We start from the raw sequence: 22,253 nt of genomic DNA, 5'->3' as shown, positions 1-22,253 counted from the left end.
ATCTTCTTGTTGCATCCTCAGATGGCCTTTCTCTGTGCTTATGCTGAGAGAGAGATCTCTCTTTCTCTTCTTATGAGGCCCCCAGTCCTATCGGGTTAGGACTACACCCTTACCTCATTTAATTAATAACCTTAATTACTGTCTAAAGACTCTATCTCCAAGTATAGTCATATTGGGGGTTAGAACTTCAACATATGAATTCGGGAGAACAGCCACATTTAATTCATAACAGTGATTGCTGGCAGAAATAGGACAGAAGGGAGAGCAGATTTTGTGGTGGGAGATTTCAATTGTATCTGCTTTATTGACATTTTAAAAACAAATCTGAATTTTCACTAGTTTTTGTAGATACAGCAAGACACAGAGATTATGTTTTTTTTTTTTTTCCAATGTAACCCATTAGCCAGAGAGTGTTACATTCAAACTGCTAGAGAGGTGGGCTTTATATAACAAAGGGGACTCCACTATCTGGTTTATTGTTAGATACATTTCAGTGTCTCCCTGTGGTCCCTTATTCAACAGTGTAGACAGTATAAGCAGTCCCTGATTTCCCACAGTTCATTATATGACTTCTGTCTCTCATATGAGGACTTTAAGAGACAAAACAGATGAACATAAGGGAAGAGAAACAAAAATAATATAAAAATAGGGAGGGGGACAAAACAAAAGAAACTCATAAATATGGAGAACACTGAGGGTTGCTGGAGGGGTTGTGGGAGGGGGGATGAGCTAAATGGGTAAGGGGCATTAAGGAATCTACTCCTGAAATCATTGCTTCACTGTATACTAATTTGGATGTAAATTTTAAAAAATAAAAAACAAAGTTAAAATATATGACTTCTGTCACATGTGTAAATGGATCCCTTCCTCCTCTCCCCTCAGACAGAATTTTTACAGCTATTTTATTTGCCAGCTGCCTACATGCTTCAGGAGCCTTGAGCAATGACTGACACTAACACATGGCTGCCCTTTCTAAGTCATGGAGTTATATGATAAATAAAAGCAAAATTAAGGCAGCATATAAGCAGTAAAAATTTGGGATTGCATTTAATAAAACTTCTTTATCTCCATTTACTGTTTTATACAAAATCTACAAGATAATTATCAAATACAGAAAATTAATAGAAGAGAGTTCTCAAGTAAGATAAGTATATTCATTTCTAGTCATATGTCTGCCCTTGTAAAACATGGCCTCTAATCACTGCAAGGAGCCGTTATCTCCAACACACATTTGGAAAAGATCAACCTATATTCTTGACAGAGCTGCGGTTTCTGTGATGTGCAAGTTTTGGAGGTTGAACCTCACAGTGCATTATGCCCACTTCCCTGGGCTTTAGACAGCTTGTCTTTAGCCCCATTTGTCTAGTTTCATAGTTGTCAGTGACCTTGGTGTTGAATTTTCTGAATAAGACCTTTATAATCATCTTGATAACTAGTATTTATTTGGCATGTTCCATGTCTTTAAAAGTCATTTTTTGTAATATATGTTTATCACAGCAACCTATTCTATATAAACAAAAAGGAACTGAGGTATGGAGATGTTTCTTAACTTGTCCATGGTCATATAGTTAACAATGGACAGAACTGGATTTCAAATCCAGGCACTCTGGCTTGTCACCACCAAGCATGGGCTGTGATTTGTTTTCTAGAATTTGTCAGTCAATTCTTTCCTTCCTTTTTTTATCTTTCATTCAGTCATTCATTAATTCCTTTATTTAACAAGTAATATGTTGAATACTTTACCACGTCCCAGGCAATAGCCACTACATAGGAAGGAACATAGGAAGGAGAAAATGTATGGGCAAAGTGGATGGGCAAAAAATGTGGCATTAATGACTTCAAAGTTGCAGCTAGGAGTTTTGGCTTCTTTACCACCTGGTCGCTATCATTTTCTTTTTTTTAAACCTTTTTGTTGCTGTAGTTGTATGGCTGACATATAAAAAGCTTTACATACTTACTGTATACAGGTCCATGAATTTGGGTGTTAATTATATACCCAAGAAACCATCATCATTATCAAGGCCATAAATATATTCACCATTTCTCAAAGCTCTTTTTCACTCCTACTATTATTCTTTTGTGCTTGTATGTGGTGAGAACAATTAATGTAAGATCTACCCTCTTGGGAAATTTTAAGTATGGAATACATTATTGTTTAGCAGTAGCCACTATGCTGTACAGTAGAACTACTATTTTTATTCTTGAGACATTCTGCATTTTTTGGTTTGCTGGTTGTTAGTTGTTTTTTTTTTTTTTTTGTTTTATTCTTGTTTTTGTTTTTGCCTTTAATGTAAAAGTTTTTTTTTTATGATGTTATATCTTCTGAACCAGAAAAGTATTTTCGAGGTATAAGACCTAACAACTTCTCTCAAGAATATGAACTTTATTGTTTATTGACTCATGAATAAAATAAGCCACGATATCCATCTTTTATACAGTACTAACTTTGAGAAATGGAGAGAACAGTTTCATTCTAAATTAATGACTCATTAATGACACATTTGACCTTAGACTCATTATTCTGTAAGAGTTTGGTTGTAGACAACTCTTTCGGTATTTCTTCAGCTGCTGCTATGATAATATCATGCTAGATGCTGTGTGCTTATTTCCTGAAGTTCTGTTTAAATGTCTAGCTTTACTTTAAAATTCTTAAAAAACAAAAAAACCCTCAAAGTCTAAATAATTCTGACAAAGGATTTTCCAGGCACCATGCTATTTTTCCATTACCATTTTCTTGATATTCATCATACATGTAATGATTTCAAAAACAGCTGAGACATAATCTTTAACTATTTTGAGTTTTAAAGCATATTTTTTTTTAAAAATGAACTTTCAACAATAATAGGCCTCTCCTCTCTTATGTAAGGAAAACATAATTAGTACTTCCAAGGCAACTGCAAAACGGAATCTAGAAATGAAAGAAAATGATTCATTTTATAATATTCTGAAAGAAAAATAATGCTGAGGAAAAGAATAAAAAAAAGTCCCAGAAGTGCTCCCAAAGGACCAATTATCTTGCTTCAACCCAAAAATATTTATTAATGCTCTCCTTCTATCAATCCTTTCCACCACCTTTTCTCTTTATTACCTACATTCGTATCATCTTTACCTTTGTCCTTTTCCACTCTCCTCCCCCAAAGGAAGTACAAATAATTTGGATTCCGTGATTTACCAGCTGTACCACACTCTGTATATTTTTCTCTAAATAGATATTCTTTGTAAAGCAATTTGCACCACTCCCTCCTCTCACTTCTTAGGAAAACTTCCTCTGTATTTCATTCGTAGTTCTGTAAGCAAACTGGTCTAAAGTGAAATTCCATGAATTTCCTCATACTATCAATGGTGGGTACTTTTTTCCCCCTTAAGTACTTCATATATGTCAGAATTGAGAAGTGTTTGTCTTAGATGTTATCTTACTCCAACTCATTTGGTACATCAGAAGCTACAAAATGGAGATGCGAAGTAGTCCCTCACCTCTGCTAGAACAGATGAAGAGTTGAGAACTTAATGCTTTTTGGAAGCTATCCATTAAATACCAGCCATCATTAGATTTTCTTTTCTTAAAATTATATCAAAATACATTTCTCTGTGCATTTCTTGTTTTATTCATAGCTCTGTCCCTTGGAGACAGAAAGGTAAAGACGAATTCCTCTTCTGCATTTGTTTGAAAAGTTAGGTCTTGCCACTTCTCCCTCACTCAGTCTTTTAAGATGCTTTACACAGTTTCTCTCACTTTGCACTAAATTCTACCACATATCCATTTATCTTCAATAAATAGATTACCCTTTTAACAAAACTTTTAATTCCTCAGAATGTTATCGCCCCACTTTGAAAACCACAGACAATATTGTAGCACCTGACCTTTGTTTTTTAAGTATTTTTTTAATGTTCATTTATTTTTGTGAGAGAGACAGAGTGTAAGCAGGGGAGGGGCAGAAAGAGGGAGACACAGAACCAGAAGGAGGCTTCAGGCTCTGAGCTATCAGCCCAGAGCTTGACATGGGGTTTGAACCCAGGAATCGCAAGATCATGACCTGAGCCAAAGTTGGTCTCCTGAGCCACCCAGGTGTCCCTGTCGCGTCTGACCTTTACATTTATTCTACTATAAAGAAAAAATTACCCTGCTTATCGCCTTTGCAATAAGACTTTTAGTGTTTCAAGTAAGATGACTTTTTATTTTTTGAGTGCAAGTGAGGAAGAGGCAGAGAGAAGAGAGGGAGAAAGAGGAGTGGGGCTCACCCAAAGTGGGGCTCGAGCTTACCTGAAGGGGGGCCCAAACTCACAAACTGTGAGATCATGACCTGAGCCAAAGCCACATGCTTAACTGACTGAGCCACCCAAGCGCCCAAGTACCCAAGTAAAATGACTTTTTTTAATGTCAGGCCTCTGATGTTTCATGGGACACCCGGAATGGTGTATGTTCCCTTTATCAAAATAATATATTTTTTAAATTCCCTTGCTGCTTGGCCCTTATTATCATTCACTAGATTTTGTTTTTTATTTTGTTAAATGACAATGCCATCTGATTTTTACTGATTGTACCTGTAGTTTAGTGTTGTAATTGTAGACTAAATAGATTAGCTGTTGACCTTGATTTCTTGGAACAGATGGTCAGAGATTAACAGTATTGATAATTTTTAAATTCATTCACATATTTATGCACACTGGTTTTTATTAAGCTCTATCAATATGATGCATAGGGCCACATTTATTACAGAAATGTGATCATCTTCATTGTTTTTCTACACGATACCAGAAACTTCGAATCCAGGGTCATCTGACTCTTCTTTACAGGTATAACGTGAGCTGTTAATTGTCAAAACCCTCATCACACAGTGATTGAAACTTTATATATAGTCTTAGTCACTTGTTTCCATAACCTTTGCTTGACATACAAAGAAAAAAAAGTTGTCAGTCAGAGAACTTTTACTTTATTTGCAGAGAATAAGTCTATGTTTTCTTTCCTTAAAGGGAAGCTGTAGACAAGGCGAAAGTAACAGAGGCACTGAAGTCAAGTGGAAAGACAGTGGACTCAGAGACAGAATAACTGAATTCAAGTCCCAGGCAGCTAGAATTAACTGATCCAGTTGACCTTGGACAAGTCACGTACATCTTTGCTCTTCTGTTTTGGCCTCTATACCATGGCAGCAGTGCCTTGGATCAGTGTTTCCTAATGTCTTTTAAATATTGATCTCATTACCGTATCCCACAAAAAGGATCAGTGGTCACATAAGTTTGGGGAATTCTACAACCTGTATCTCACCTCTCTTACATATTCTCAATGAACTTAAGTACATTGAAAGGTTGGTGAAGTCCTATAGTCAAGGAACTAACTTCACTTGAACACTATAATTTTCCAACCTATTTTATTAGGGAACCCTTTTCTTCAAATGAAGTTCATGGAACACTTAGAACTAGTAGTGTTCAATAGAGTACACTCTGGATGTGCTGTGTGTGAGCACATCTTATTCTTATTTCAAAATTAATATCCTATGTAAGGACATTGAGTGAATTTAGAGAATGTGAGTGGAAACAATACAATTTTCTGAACGATTTAATTATTCTTTTTGGTGATTCACAAAATCACCTAGTTTCACCCAAATATTAATAAGAAAATCATCTTGAAGACAATGCAAATATGTAGAATTTTTATTTATTTATTTTTTTAGAGAGAGAGATCACTAATGGAGATGGGCAGAGAGAGAGAGAGAGAGAGAGAGAGAGAGAGAGAGAGAGAATCCCAAGCAGGGTCCATGCTCAGTTCAGAGTCTGAGGTAGGGCTTAATCCCATGATCCTAGGATCATTACCTGAGCAGAACTCAAGATTTGGGCGCTCACTCAACGACCTGAGCCACCCAGATGCCGCAATATGTAGAAATTTCTGAATAATGAACAGGATTTTAAAACACTTTCATTTGTAAGATGAACCTTAGATAAGAACAAAGACCTGTAACAGTCTCTCCATGTGGCTCTTTCCTGCCACCGGCACACGAAAGAGCCTTTCACCTGCAGCACCCACACAGCCCTCCCTCTAACACCTAAGAGATGGATAGGGCAGTCATTTCTGTTATTCTTATTTTCCAGAAGAGAAATTTGGAGCTCAGAAATGACAAAGGGATTCCCAATATGACATAACTAATAAATTGGGAAATCAGATTCAGACCTAGATTTCAATGTCCCAAAGCCACATTCCTTCCAAAAGTTTAGTCAGCCCTTCTGGTTTTTAATCTTGCTTTCATATTTGAATCTCATGCTAAGATCACTATGGAGGCCGAGGCCTCAGTCAACCCTGCATAATCAAATCAGAATCTCCGAGGTAGGCGCTGTACTTCATTTTATCTTTTTTTTTTAAGTTTTCCCTGTGATTCCAGGGTATAGCCAGGTTAAGTACCACAGTCCTTCCTTGATCCTCTTCACATTCTAGCCTGCTCTGCTGCTGTTCCAGTGCTTCTCCCGAGGGTGACTTTGGTGGTAACACTCATTCTGTCAAGCTGGTAGGTACAGCATCATTTAGAATTTTCCAACAATGGACTAAAAGGCATTTAGAAATAGTTCACACTTCAAATTTTGTCCTCTGCAGTTAGGGTACTTTCTGAAACACCAGGAGAAACAATCTGGAGAATTATTTCTTGGACTGTGTTCTAACTTTTCTCAAATGTAATAAAGTAACAATTCACTGCAAATGTAGTGACCTATTTTACGTAAGTGTTAAAGCCATTATATTATTTTGTATTTATTTTGCTTATATTTGGTTTAATAACTGTTTATAGAATTTGCTCTCTAGGTAACATATATTGGTACCTACTACAGAGCAATAGTTTTAAAATTATTTTAATAGCACATTCCATCAGTAAAACACAAAAAGTTGCCTCTAATATATGTATATTTCTCTACTTTAAATTGCACACATATATCACACTGCTAATACATGATGCACATTTTAAAATGTACATAAAAATAGAAAGATGAAAATCAGTGTGATAAGTATTAATAGAAGTTCAGATACTTCTTCATGTATCCAGTGGGTTGCCTTGGGGTTCATATCATACTGTTCATTTTGGTGATTACTGCTGTAGAGGAAGCTGGAGTCAGTCAAAACATCATTGTTGCTTGTTCTGTCTATATACGGAATAAAAAGTTAAGAAATGCATCAACAATTATGGAGGAGGAAGAAATTAACACTGCTGGAGCTTGTGTCCCTTATAATGTGATGTGACCCAGTGTTCACATTCTGTACCGGCTTTCATCCTTATGTCTCATACCTGCCACAGAGTGAGTGTCCCATAAATATGTGCTGTATGTTGAATGACCTTCTTTTCTTACCCTTTCCTCTCTGACTCAACACAAATGTAAAATAGAAACTTGGGGTGCCTGGGGTCAGTTAAGTGTCTGACTCTTGTTCTCAGCTCGGGTCCTGACCTCAGGGTTGTCGGTGCAGGTCCTGACTTGGGCTCCATGCTGGGCATAGAGCCTACTTCAAAAATAAATAAATAAAACTCAATATGAATGCTTCATTCTTCCTATAAAATAGGCAATTGTGATAGCTCTTCCTTTCGAATACCACATTGTTATTTTTAACTTAGCTAATTGTTTCAACATTTATTAAGTGCCCATTATTTATAGTGCATCAGTTGGGGAGTACAAAGACAAAAACACTCTAATTAGAGAGATGGGGGATAAGCAAAATCTGTGCAGGAGAGTGGGAGATACAGGCTTCCATTATGGAGTGAATAAGTTAGGGGAATAAAAGGTATACCATAGAGAATATAGTCAATGATACTGTAATTGTGTTGCAGTAAGTGTGTTGCATCGTGACAGATGGTAGCTACACTTGTGGTGAGCAAAGCATAGTGTAGAAACCTGTTGAATCACTATGTTGTACACCTGAAACTGCTGTCACATTGTGTAACAAATAATAAGAAGAAGAACAAGCTAATCCCTTGAGAAGATTAGTCTTAAGCAGGCATTGCAAAAGTAAGTGTTGTAGAAGGTAGGGGGTGATGATTTTCACACAAGGAGCCCTGAACACGAAGAAACTATTTTCAGCAGCAGGGTTAGCAAAAGCACTGTGTATGATTGTGATGTTTGATGATTGTATACTGCTTTATCTTACACAGTGTATTTTCCCAATCATAGTATCCCTTCTTTCTCCAAAATGCAAGTAAATCAACAAATGAATTAGTATTATCCCCATTTTGCATATAAGAAAACGAAGGCTCAATAAATATGTTAACTGACCAAAATTCATGCATCTAGGGATTAAAACTAGATGTTATGCTACATTTAAAATTCACTCTCATTATGCCAAATTACCTTCATTTCTAGAAACCTCTAGGTTTAAAATATGGCTATTCTTAAATTCATTTCAATTCACTGGGCATGAGAAACCAACTTCCTTCTTTTCTATTCCAATTTGTTTTAACACTCATGAGATCTTGTTATGTGTGCTTCATAATGAAACCACTGTACTTTGTTTCTGTTCTTATTTGAAGCTTTTTTTGTTGTTCACTGAAAATATAGAGTTAATTTGGGGCGCCTGGGTAGCTCCGTAGGTTAAGAGTTCGACTTCAGCTCAGGGCATGATCTCACGGTTAATGAGTTTGAGCCCCACATCAGGCTCTGTGCCGGCAGCTTGGAGCCTGGAGCCTTCTCTCTCTCTGCCCCTCCCCTACTCACACTCTGTCTATTTCTCAAAAATAAAATAAAAACATAAATACATACATAAATAAATAAATAAATAAATAAAGAGTTAATTTGATTCGAACCAAAACTAATGCATGATCTTACTGAAAAGATGAAAAAATAAAATATTTTCCAAAGATAGCTATTATTGTTTCCTATTTATTCATAGTACTATTTTTAAAATAAATTTTATTATAGCAGTGAATTGCAATGTACTACAGAGATTTTAGTCTTTATGCATATTTATTTTCATATTGTTGACATTAGCACATTAGATTAGTCTCCTTTTTAAATTTAGTTTTTATCTTTTTAATTTTATTAAGTTGTTTTTATTTTAATTCCAGTATAGTTAACATACAGCATTGGTTTCAGATGTTCAATATTGTGATTCAACAATTCAATACATTACTCATTGCTCCTTGCAATGTCTCTCTTATCTAATGACCAGCAATTTTGTCCCCTTTTTCAAAAGTGAACTTTGGAGTTTGTGATTTTTTTTACAGTGTTTCTAGAGTTCCGACATTTCCTTGTACTTTGTTTATGATAATGTGTGGATCCACCTCCTACTTCCTCCTAGGAACACCATGCTGGTATTCCTGAATAAATATGGAAAAGTCAGCATCTCACTGTCTGTACATTGCCCATTCCTCTTTGTGACCCCTCTCCTGCCCCACACCTCCTACCTTTGTACCATCACATACCTATGTTTGATTCCTGCAACACTGACCATGCTCTCTTGCAAGTTTTTTGTCACCTCTTTCTTTAGCTAGTTTGCCCTCCTTTTTCTCTGCATCGTGGTCATATTGAGTCCTCCCTTTTCTTTTAGAGGAAGTGAGTCCTCTCACCTCCAGCCTCTCTGCTTGGTCTCAGTCCTTGTCCTGTTGCATACATACAGCCAGGCTGTACACATGTCCCTTTCTGTCTAGTGTACCCACAGAAACACTGCATTCAAATGCACATATTTTTTTTTTCTGAAATCAGGCCAGTTGTTCAGTGTTCACCATTATAAGCAGATACTTGATGCAAAAGAAAAAAAGAAAAAAGACAATAAAAAACAATGACAGGAGCAACTAGCCAATCAGTATAATGTCCCTTCTCTGAGTACAATCAGCTCCAGCTGTAGGCCCTTTATCTTGAGAGTTCATAGGATAATGCACACACATAATTAACCCAAATAAACCCACTTTCATGAAAAACATTTTGAAGACTTCAGCACAAAAGAGCACTTTTTGGTCCAGATCCTGTACTATTCTGAATTTTTAAAAAGACCGCACAGAGGCCTCATCAACAGTCCCCTAATTAAACTCATCAGTTCACAGATGTTTACAGGAAAATGCTCAGCAAAAATTTCAACCAAGAGTTCCTGTTTCCTGAGAAGAGAGATGTATGATGACAATAGTAATAGTAATAGAAATAATAGCTAACATTAATAAGCATTTTAATGTTCCTACCATTTTACATAGGTCAATACATTTAAATAAATAACCCTTTGAGACAACAGTTATGATCATACCTATTTTATAGATGTCAAAAACTAAGGCTAATAAGGTTAAGTAACTTGTCCAAAGTCACACAGCCAGTAAAAGCCAGGACCAGGACTCAGATCCTGGTCTGCATGACTCAAATGCATATGCTCTTAACCACTGTGTTCTGTTGCCAGGATCATACCACCTGTTTCATGACTAAAATCTGTGTAAATGTTCCAACTCTTTATAGTCACCAAATAGTGAGTCTAAAATCCCACTATTGTAAACCACTATTATCCCCACTTCTCACCTCCACCCTTTGCTCAACTTCTACCTTCTGGCGTAAAGACTACTCTGGTAGTCTAAGAGTCTACATGCAAAGTCATTCTCAGTAAACATGCTTGAAGTTTGAACTGTGTCTTACTAGAATATGAGATTCTAGGTAGCTGGGGACCTTATCTATCTGGGAGAGTAATAGCGATGAATGGTTAAAAGCCTGGCTTCTGGATCCAAACTGCTTGGCTTTTAATCTGCTTCTACCACTATCTACCATGATCTAATTGGTCATTAGATCAATGGCTTTGGCCCAAGCTTCTTAACCTCTTGGATACATGCTTTTTTAATCTGTAAAATGAAAAGAAATTATAATAGCTACCACACAGGTTGTTGTGAGGTTTGATTGTATTCATATGTGTAAATAATTTGGAATAGTGCCTCATGTTTAATACAGAGTATATAAGTGCTATGATTAGGATTTTCATTCTTAATATTCATTACTACATCTCTAATGTGTAGTACCATGATTGACATATTATACGTATGCATTTGACCAATGGATGAAAAAGGGATAGACAAGTAGAAATACAAAAGGATTGAAGAGAATGTCATTTGTCGAGAAGAGAACTATAGGAACCAGTGAAAAAGCTTATAGCTTAATGGAGAATTCATGGTTAGTATTCATACACATCAATCAAGTTCAGTTCCCCCCAGTCCTGGGGTCCCTGATGGGCTACACCATCAAGAATTTATTGGCATATAGAATTTACAACAACATGGATAGAACTAGAGGCTAAGTGATATAACCAGTCAGAGAAAGACAAATGTCATATGATTTTACTCATATGAGGAATTTAAGATACAAAACAGATGAAACAAGGGAAGGGAAGTGAAAATAATATAAAAACAGAGAGGGAGATAAACCAGAAAAGACTCTTAAATATAGAGAACAAACTGAAGGTTGCTGGAGGGGTGTTGGTTGGAGGGATTGGCTAAATGGGGAAGGGGCATTAAGGACAACCCTTGTTGGGATGAGCACTGAGTGTTATATGTAAATGATGAATCACTAAATTGTATTCCCGAAATCGTTATTACACTACATGTTAACTACCTTGGATTTAAATTAAAAAAAAAAAAAGAATTGGCACATTGAATTTATATGACAACATAAGGCAAAAAGAAAACAAATGCAATATTGTAAGGCATTCTATGACTAACATGCTAATTAAATAGTACAGAGAATATGTAAGGGATCCAATCTAATGTTCTTTGGCATTTTTATTTTAATCTGCATCATTTCAGCAGAAATTAACTAATCTCTTGATTAAAAAATAGTAGCCAAATAAGATATTTAAATACTAGGTATTTAAAATATTTCATAAATATTTTTACACCATTTAAGAGAAGTGCTGCAGAGATCCACTGTAATGAATGTTATGTTAATATAATATTATATAGTGTAATGAAACTATATGAATATTACAGTTTGGTCCAACAATTCCACTTGTATGATTTATCCTGAATAAATCATCAATGTTGTGCACAAAAATAGAAAAAAAAGTTTTACTGCAACATTATTTATAGTAGAAAAAGATTAGAAGCAAACTGAACATGTTTTAGTAAGATTGGTTAAAGCATTATGTTACCGCTGTACAACACAATGCTGTATAGAAACAAAGGCATGTTGTGGAAGTACATCTATAATATGGACCAATGGTCAGTCTATATTTAAAAAGCAGGTTCCAAAACAATATGTACAATATGGTCACAATTATTTACAAAAACATACCCCAAATAAGGAGACTTTGGTTAATTGTTACTTTTTTTTTTAGTTCAATAAGTATGTATTACTTTTGTAATTGGAAAAACTATAGCATAAGAAGAGAGACATTTGACTCCTCTTTTCTTTTCTCTATATATAGTATTCTTATTTCCATTATGATACATTCCTTTCTCATAGAAAAAGACAGAAGCAACTTCGTTTTTTTTTTTGACATCAACAAATGTACCTTATCTGCTTTGGCTAATGCCACTAATCCATCTTTTCTATCAAAGTTTAATGTAGATACTGTCTTATAATGATTGCAATTTAATCTTTAAATAAGGTCATAACTCTACATATCTTTTTGCCTAACTATTTCTTTTCACCTGCATAGGTTTGACTCTACTATTGAATATTATTTTCCTTTCAGGTGAACAACTACAGTTTAGAAGAAGTGACTCATGAAGAGGCGGTAGCAATATTGAAGAACACATCTGATGTCGTTTATCTAAAAGTTGGCAAACCCACCACCATTTATATGACTGATCCTTATGGTCCACCTGACATTACTCACTGTAAGCACCACACTCACTGTCACCTTTGCCAAGTTTATAAAATTAAAATTCTGCAAAACTTGGCAAATTCCTCTGCTTGCATCTTCACTCTTGTTTAGCTTGTGGAAATAGTTCTGAGGGATGCTGTGTTTTACTCCCTGGGTTGCCTTACAAGTCCTTAACTAGTGTTTTGAAGGTAGGACTCCCTAGTGGGTTAGGAAGCCCACCATTTAAGAAAGGCTTATGGTATATGTGGTGGACAGTGTGATAACAATAGTAACAACACATTTTTAAAGGTTATTTCTCAAGGCCCTAAAGCGTGATAGCTCTCAGGCCATAGCATTCCCCCTTCCTAGTTGAAATCTATAAAGTAGCAAAGCAGGAAAGAGAGACTGGCAAAATAGACACGAGATAGCACTGTGCTCCTTCCTGGGGAGAGGCTCTTGCACTTGAATGGTGGAATTATGACCCTCTGTCAACATCATCATGGCTCTTACCTTTACCCGAATATATTACATTGGCAGGGAAGCCAGGGAAAACTCTTAGTCACCCTGGCAGTAGAGATGGATTGTGGGTGGGGTTTTCTAGGGCAACAACTCACTATGAGATGCTGTGTTGAATCCTAATAAAGTCTACTGCTACATAAGCCCCAAGTTTTCTTCACTTCTTAAAAGTCAGTTAGAACCTTATCTAAGGTGCTGTCTTTGGAGACTAGATTTAGAAGCAGTTTATTTTTTTGATGTGAGTCTAAGAAACGGTTTTATCAACATCAGTAAGCTTGCTCATTCTGGAATGTTGAGAAACCAGTTGTGAGATTTGGAAACACAGAATATCTTCAGGACCTGGCATTAATTAGTACTATGGTCTTAGCAACTCATTTAACCTCTCTTAGATTTATATGTTTCTCTTGAGAGAAATTTAAAGGCTGAATAATTTTGTTACCTGCCCATTATGTTAGCTGTTGCTTTTCTTAACGATGATTCGAAAATGACTTACCCCCCAAATATGTCTTTTTCTCAAGCATGCAGTAAACTGAGATCAGCCTTACCTTAGGATATGAAAGAATTTTAACTTTCAAAGGTTTTCAAACTGGATGAATTTAGAAAACTCAGCCTTGAGACTTTGAGCTGCTTCATGAAGGGAATGTAAGGTCAATGTGAAAGAGGTGAAAGCGATAAAACAAAACTTTGCTATTCAATTTAAAAAAATAAATATATTGAGTAACTTTAATAGTGTAAGACACCTTGCAATGTAATATGTGGGATACAAAGGAGATGCAATCATGGCCTTCATTGGAAGGATGGCTAATTCAAACATATGAAGAGTAGAAATATTTGGCAATATAAGAGGGATGTACATGCCATATGAATGGCAAAAATAAAGGACTTTGGGTCCTCAAAGGAAGAGGATATCACCTGTCTTTGGAAGGATCATAAAATGCTTTATGCAAAGGGTGGCATTTAAATTGTATCTTAAAGAATGGATTAAATTTCAAAATCAGAGATGTGTTAGGAGACAGAAATTGTGGATTACTGATAAAAGTACATATGTTGTAAAAACTAGCCTTTGAGAACTGTAGGATATGTGTAAGTGGGATATTAAAATGGATCAATCTTGTAAGACTGACAAAAGCAAGCATTTATATTTAATACAATAGTGGCAATGGAGAGTACTTAAACATTATCAGAGCTGTGTTTCTAAATGTATAAAATGGATTTCTAGAGAGGAATGGGAGGCAAAAGACCCATCCAGAAGGCGTTTTCAGTCATTCAGAAGGGAAATGAATTACTGTGGAGGAATAGAAAATAAATGCCAGAGTTCTTGGCTTTTCGGGGAAGGGAGCACAGCATATCTGAGAATTTAGGTCTTATGCAAGAACTTCCTCCGAGGAGCCTTCTAGATTTGATGATTGGATATTAATTATGTGAAAAGAATGCTCTGCAATTAGAAAGCTAACATTTTTATTTCAATAGAAAATTAATCATCCTTATGAAAATGTGTGTTCTGGCTCTCTCCTCCAATTCTTCTCTTCACCTAATATTATATGAACTGGGTTTATAGAAATGAATGTTATTACATCTTTCCAGTCTTAAAGGTCACCATGGGCTTGTGCATATTAAATGCAAACAAACAGTAACTCCTCCCTCTTGGGAGACAAGAAAATCCTCTGCATGTAGCAAAATTTTCCTATTTTTAGCAGAACTGTAGCATGACACATTGAATCACCCACATAACAGGTTTTTTCTCTTTTATTTTTTTTCACCCCTTAGCTTATTCTCCACCGATGGAAAACCATCTACTTTCTGGCAACAATGGAACTTTAGAATATAAAACTTCCCTGCCGCCCATCTCTCCAGGAAGGTACTCACCGATTCCAAAGCACATGCTTGTTGAAGATGATTACACCAGGTCAGATATGCTTATTGGTTAATTGGATTTGTGATCATTACCAGAAAGAAAACTGCATTTGCCTAACATGTCAGCCATAGCTTTGGGGGCTAAGTAAATTTTCTGAGCACTATTCAACCGTATTATAGACTTGTCTCCAGTGGAAATGTGCAAATTCTTGTAAACATTTGACATTGTCCTCCAATAGGAATCAAAATTACTAGTTCTTTGTAAGAATTAGTTATATACACTTATTCATCACTTTGCAATTTATTAACATTCTCACACATGATGTCATTTCAGCTTGACAGCCATTTTGTAAGATAAGTATTGTTACTTGAGAAAAGGTGTTGTTGCAGTTCAAAAAAAAAAAGGAAACTTGGTCTTTTAACTCTAAATTCCATGTTTTTGATGCCACTGGATACTCACATTTCAGTGGAATTGGAAAGAGGGTCAACCTTTCCTTTAGTGCAATAGCCACACATAGAAAGAAAAGGAGCAAAGTCACCTGCAAGTCCCTAAAGCATAAGAGCTCTCAGAGCTATCAGCAATGCTGTTAGGCATTGCTAATGCCATGGGATAAAACTAAGTTTAGGCAGCATGCCTCTGAAAAAGTTGGGTGTGACAGTTCACAGAGTAGACCAACTTGGTTGATTTAATTGTCGTCTTTAAGTATTCAATAAATATTAGATAATTAATAGGTCACCAAATTAATAAGTGGGTAAATAGTAATAAATGTACATTTTTTATCTTTAAATGTTTTTATTCCAAAGTAATATATGCTCATTGCATTTGGTAAAGTAATGCAAAAATGTTCAAGAAAAAACTCTCTCCCAAATTCCTGCCACAGCAACCATCTTGAGGTTCCCAATGTAACATCCTGGCCTGAACCTTTCATACCTTCTGCACATTCATAAAAACCTATACAAATTCAGAGTCAGATATAGATGGGGCTTGACATTGTTTTTATAAAGTAAATTCGTATTTTAGAAATTGCTCTGCAACTTGCTTTTCTCACTGAATAATACTTTTACCCAAAATGAGATTACATATAAATATGTACACACTTTTTTTCTGAAAGTATTTGTGTATAAAAATGACAGAGATGGACCCTTTTGGTTTAATATCCTGCCTGTCTAATGAAGCCATTTATCAGCCTTTAAAAAAATAGAGACTTCCTGCTGCTTAACTTTCCTCACCGGTACCCGTGCATGCTTGGATTTTTTCATTCCTTTGCTATTTCTTTTTAAATGATTAAGCATTTTCCATTTATTTTGCAATTTCAGGTTTGCTGAAGTAGCTTGTTACATCTTTAGCCAAGGAATGGAATGTTGAGATGATGCAAATGTGCATCTGTGGTATAAATCAAATATAAACTTCTTCCTATGCTGAAACATCTAATCTCTGTGCTCTTAATTAAAATGAGGGCTGCAGCAAAGATAATCCTCATGGCTCTCTAAAGAATTGTGTAAATATAGGCACCTTTATTCACCAGAGCAATGATCTATTTGCTTTCATTCTATCACTAATATTTGATATGATTTTAATTTGAAAATGTCGTTTTATCTTGCGAGGCCCCATACGGAATTAAAATTGATTAAATCCCCTTCATAATCCAGGCCCTTTGCTAGCTGTTTTACATATGCTACTCATTTAATTCTCCCCAAAACACAGAGAGAAGGTCTTTCACCCTCATTTTATAGATGTAGAAGTTGTAGTTTAAAGATGTTAAAGAACTTCCTTATATAGTCACACAGCTTTTAGGTAGAAAAACTGAGTGCCCTGCCAGCTACAAAATCCTGACCAGGAAGAAATATTTTAATTTCCTCCTTATTTTGAAAATGAAAACCAATTTGAATAAAACCGTTCACCATAGAAACATGTAGCTCTAAAGGATCCCAAGAGTTTCGGTAAGTTCTAAAGGCAACTAGATCAGAGTTGAGACCCATATCTACCACTGTTGAACTATGTGACTGCCAGAAAATTATTCAACCACTGAAAGCCTGTATCTTCATCTGTATAATGGGAATAGTAATCAATTTTTTCTCAACAGACTGTGGTAATGATTTAATCACTTAATGCATGCAAAGAACTTATAACAGGGCCTGACACATCATGAATATTAAATGAATATTGTCTATTTACAGTAACTCTACTTGTTACAATTCTTACACTACCTTACATGCTGCATGGAATGTTTTTACTGATGGCATCATAATAATAGAGTCCACCTCTTCCTATAGTGTTATGCCTCGGTATTGTAGTTCTTGTCCCATCTCTTCCTTTATTCCTTGGCAGGACAATCTCACTAATAACTCTGCATAGAATCATCCAAATGACTGGTGCCTGGCAAACTTGTGAAGTAAATTATATCAGTTTACACACACACATGCACATATAACCCTCCTCCACTCTCCCCATTGCTTTGACCTCTCACAAGGGCCTGTGCTAGAGACACTACCATGGATCTCAGAGGTATTTGCTCAAAGGCAAATTCATTGCCTTGTTCATAAATATTTATTGGATACTTCCTACCAGACAGTAGGCACTATACTAGGAATGCAAAATTGAGTAAAAAACAGCATCTCCAAGAAATCTCAAATTGTTACAAAAATAGAGGTAAACCTATGGATCCCTCAATGCCTATTCCCTGATTATGCAGACCCTCTTTGTGAAAGTGCCCATAAAGCCTAATTTATTATTTTTTATTTAAATTCTGAGATTATGTGCGTTGGTATCAAAATGTCATATTTTTTGTGGTAGTAAATGGCAGATATTACTTTACCATTTTCTTACTTAGAAAACCAAATGTGCACAACCTTGTATCAGTTCTCGTTTTTTAAAAGAAAAAGGTCTGTAAAATGTCAAAGTGTGGGAACTACTAACTATAACAAACAAAACTAGAGCATTAGGAAGTGCTTTGGTGCTGCCCTAGCAGAGTTTACTAACACCACAGGCTTTACTTAGTAAAGATTTGTAAATGAATTTGAGGTTTATATGAATGCCCAAGGAAAAGCCGATGGAATCAAAGAAAGTTTTCAAGAGGAGATAAGTTTGAGTTTGAGTTTGAGTTTGAAACAACTGTGTAGGCCTTGATTGGAAAACCAAGGGATCAGGGAGGGTATCCATGGCAGGGGTAGTACATGCAGATTCATAGAAGAATGTGAAATAGAATAAAATAAAGCAACTGTTAGAGCTTGAAAAAGAAGACTCAGAAAAGAGTATCGTTCCTACCTTTAAGTTGTCTTTCAATCCCTAGCCTTTCTGTTGTACACAACCTCCTTGTAAAACTTAAAATACATAGGGTAGTAAAAACAAAAAGATCCCTACCATGTACTGTTAACACAAAATCCTTTAATATGTACTATTGCCCTTATTTACATTATATTCTTTTTCTTCATTTTTATAAATAACAAAAATGCTCAAGGAGTTTAAGTCATTGCCTCATTTCATACAGCAAGCAAATAGCAGAATCAGAATTTGAATTCAGGTCTGTCTGTGTTCCAATGCCTCAGCCTCAGACCCCACATCCCATCCTATGCATTCAGTTTCCATGGAGAAATGTTAAAGAAGATTGGGCTTGTGTCAGGAGACTGGTTTCTGGTCCCGTTCCTACCAACTAAACACCTAGATGACTCTGAACATTTAATCTCTGTGAGTCTTGATTTTCTCATCTATAAATTTAGGGGGAAAAGGTACGTTCCTAATGGACTTGTGATAATATGTGTGAAAGTTGTCATTTTTAAAGGACTAGATAAATTTATTATGATCCTAAGGTGTTATGGTAGCTTATATTTGAGGCCTACATTGAATTTTCCTAAAATAGAAATCAATTCCTAGAATTGATCTCTAATGATGGGACTTAAGCTAATAGGGAAACATTTCTTTGAAGTTTTTGATTACAAATGTGTTATTATTATCATCATCAATAATAGTCATCAAATTGTCAGCTTTTTATTCCATATGCTTGTGATATCTTACTCTATTGTAAGAAACATTTCTGTTTTCCTGAATCATATTTACATTTGGGGGGGGGGGCAGAGTTGGATATAGTTAAGAACTTTTTAAAGGATTTTTGAATAGAAAAATGCTTACTATCTTAGCTAGATTTTTCAAAATTATTTCTTACTATTTATGGAAACACGAGTAAACTGGAAAATTTTGTTTTTCTGTTGATTTAGAGAAAGCACAAACAAAAAGGCCCTGGATAAAATTTTCTTAGTAGAAAGTCTGTTGAGTCTTCTATAAATCAGTATTAATTGTGATGTAGATGTCTGGTCATAGATTTTTGGTAAACCTAATTTGGAAAGCTATCACTGTGATGCTGAGATGTATTTTTGGCTCAGAGAATTATAGGCTCTCAGACTTGGAAGGGCCATCAATGAATCTAAAGTCTAATCTTCCTCCTTCTGATGGGTAAGGAACACAAGCCCAGAATGATTGGTTGGCTGTCCCTATGTCCATAACTGTGAGTATTAGAATCAGATATAGAACCTGTGTCTTCAAATGCCGAAACTAGTGCTTACTCTTTTTCCCTAAGCTGGTGTTCACTTTCGTTGTTGTTGTTGTTTCTGAATGGGGTAAGAAGGTAACAATTATGAAAACTACAAACAATCAATGATCACCTGTGAGCAATGTCCACTTTGTTCATTACTTGCAACCAAGGATTCTGCCTCTACTGGGCCAAGTGTTAACCTGGTTACCCATAAGAGGTCCAAAGCACAGACCTTTACCATCTGGCTGGATATTATTAGGATACACAAGCAAATCATTGATACTAAAATAAAACCAAAAAACTTTGAAATGCAGTGTATAACTGCTCTTTCAAGAAGTGGTGACTTAATTTACCAAGTTATGAATGTGATAAATTTCATTACGAAAGCCAGGGATCTAAATTATAGCTATGAGCAATATATTTCCCAGTGATAAAAACCAACTTCACCTGGCCTTGATCTTAGTATACCCAGGTGTCTTTCTGATTGGCTCTACATAATGTTGCCTCACACAATTTGATTGCTCAAAAAAACATAAACTAAATGAAATCTCAAGAAAGATTTCTTGTCTCCAGAAACTTTCAAGAATGAATCCAGTTTTGATATTCACCAGTTTGACTTTTTTATTGGCTAAATACCTATAAGCCCATCAGGCTAGAGTCTGTCTCTACTCTTTCCCCCCAAATTATAGAACAATAGCTTATGGGATATGGTACCTAAAATGTATTCCAGTTGTCCTTTTCATGCATTCATTCATTTGTTCGTTCATTCATTCATTCATTCATTCATTGAATAATCAGCTTCTACCATGTGTCAAACATGGTTATCAGCAACAAAGTTTCAGTGATGAGCAAACAAGACAAGTCTCTTGTCCCCGTGGAATGTACATTCTAGGGCATCAAATAAGAGACAAATAGATAAATGAGTTAAGTTCAGTTATTGGTAAGTACTTTAAAGAAAAACTAGAATAATGTGATAGACAGGGTTTGGGGAAGGGAACAGTATCAAGTGGGGTAACCAGGGGATGCCTCTCTGAGGAGATAGGATGAGGTGAGACCTGAATAAAAGGAGAAAGTGGTGATCTAAAGATTAAACAAAGTACGTTCCAGGAAAAGGGAATGTCAAGGCCAGTCACTGAGGCAGAAATAAGTTTAGCATGTTCCAGGAATGTAAGGAAGTCCAGGTTGGCTGGAAAGAAATGAGCTAATGGGAACATGGCCAAAAATTAGGTTGGAGAAGGAGTCAGGAGCCAAATGACATAGGACTCTGTAGGTAATGATAAAGAAGCATAGGTCTGATTTTGAGTGCATTCAGAATCCATTAAAGAATACTAACCAGGAGAATGAAATTATCTGATTTCTATTAGAAGAAAACCTCTCTGCTGGATGGAGAAGTAGAAGTGCCATTGAAGAAATGAGGGGAGAGGTTATGGCAGCTGGGATTAAGGAAAGAGGAAGCAGTGAAGAGGAACACCCCCCCCCCCGAGCTCTGTTTCAGAGCTAGATTCAATAGCCAGTGTTCTGCATGAGGAGCAGGTCTGCTTTAGCCAGGCTAATTTACTACTGACCATTTCTACAGTGTTTATCACCTATAGAGTAATTGTTCAGGAGCAGCCTAAGTGTTTGCCACTGTCATTGATTCTTTTTTTTTCGCTTGCTGTTTACCTTTGTAGATCAGAAATGGATAGAGACTAAACTACTGTTTCTCAAATCCACATGCCCTTAGGCTTTGAAATAGGAACTTGTTCTCCTCAGGATCTGGGGTAGAACATGAATGAAGCTTTGTGTCAAGCATGAAACACATAAAATCTTGTATTTTCTCCTAAAAGCTTGGGAAATATCCTTGTTTGCTTTAATGTAGAAGTATTTTGATTACAAATGAAATGATTTTGTCCAAAGTCTTAAAGTGAAATTGACCCACCAGAAAACTATTTTTCCTGGGGATACTCAGTCCCTGACAAGTACAACAAACCCTAAGGTATATATGAGTAGCCTGGTTTGAGAAGCACAGGCCTAACTTATATAGACTTGTCAGTTATTAATTCTGTGTCATAGAAACAGCCCTTTAATAATGGCTCAAGGTTTGGGGCTCAGTCAGTTGAGCATCTAACTTCAGCTGAGGTCATGATCTCATAGTCATGGGTTCAAGCCCCGCACCGGGCTCTGTGCTGACAGCTCAGAGCCTGAGCCTGCTTCAGATTCTTTGTCTCTCTCTCTCTCTCTGCCCCTTCCCTGTCCACTCTCTGTCTCTCAAAAATAAATAAATGTTAAAAAAAAAATAATGGCTCAAGGTTTGTGGTCTCCATTAAGGACAGCCTCTTAAATGATCAGACAAAAGTTTGCCTCAGAGCAAATCTGGGCATGTTCTAGCCTCTCTTCTTTTCAACTTAAAATTAATGTCTTGAAACCATTTCTAGATGAACTGGAAAGTTTTTCTTCTGACAGAAATCTCTTCTTACTCATCTTTAACCACATATAATACAAAGAACTGGCTGTGCCCTGGGCAGACAACTGATCCTGCTCTAGAATTAACAGCTGTATAGCAGAGAGATTAGCTGCACTAGCTCTGGAGCCATGCTGTGCAGGGTCCCACCTTGACCACTTCCTAGCTCTGTGACCTTGGGCAAATTATG

At 36.1% G+C, this 22,253-nt stretch overlaps 1 protein-coding gene across 17 annotated transcripts in view; it reads left to right on the top strand.

The window, feature by feature from the left end:
* DLG2 (discs large MAGUK scaffold protein 2) overlaps window positions 1-22,253 on the top strand; it is a 2,057,646-nt gene that overhangs the window by 1,576,604 nt on the left and 458,789 nt on the right. For all 17 annotated transcript variants that reach the window (XM_053202597.1, XM_027039894.2, XM_053202582.1 and 14 more), the window contains 2 exons: window positions 12,617-12,761; window positions 15,011-15,149. In XM_053202597.1, coding sequence (XP_053058572.1) covers window positions 12,617-12,761; window positions 15,011-15,149 — 284 coding nt within the window. The remainder of the gene's footprint in view (window positions 1-12,616; window positions 12,762-15,010; window positions 15,150-22,253) is intronic.

Source organism: Acinonyx jubatus, chromosome D1, assembly GCF_027475565.1.
Source record: "Acinonyx jubatus isolate Ajub_Pintada_27869175 chromosome D1, VMU_Ajub_asm_v1.0, whole genome shotgun sequence".
NCBI lineage: Eukaryota > Metazoa > Chordata > Mammalia > Carnivora > Felidae > Acinonyx > Acinonyx jubatus.
Note: the sequence above shows the minus strand (reverse complement) of the source record. Positions and strands in the feature narration are given on the sequence as shown.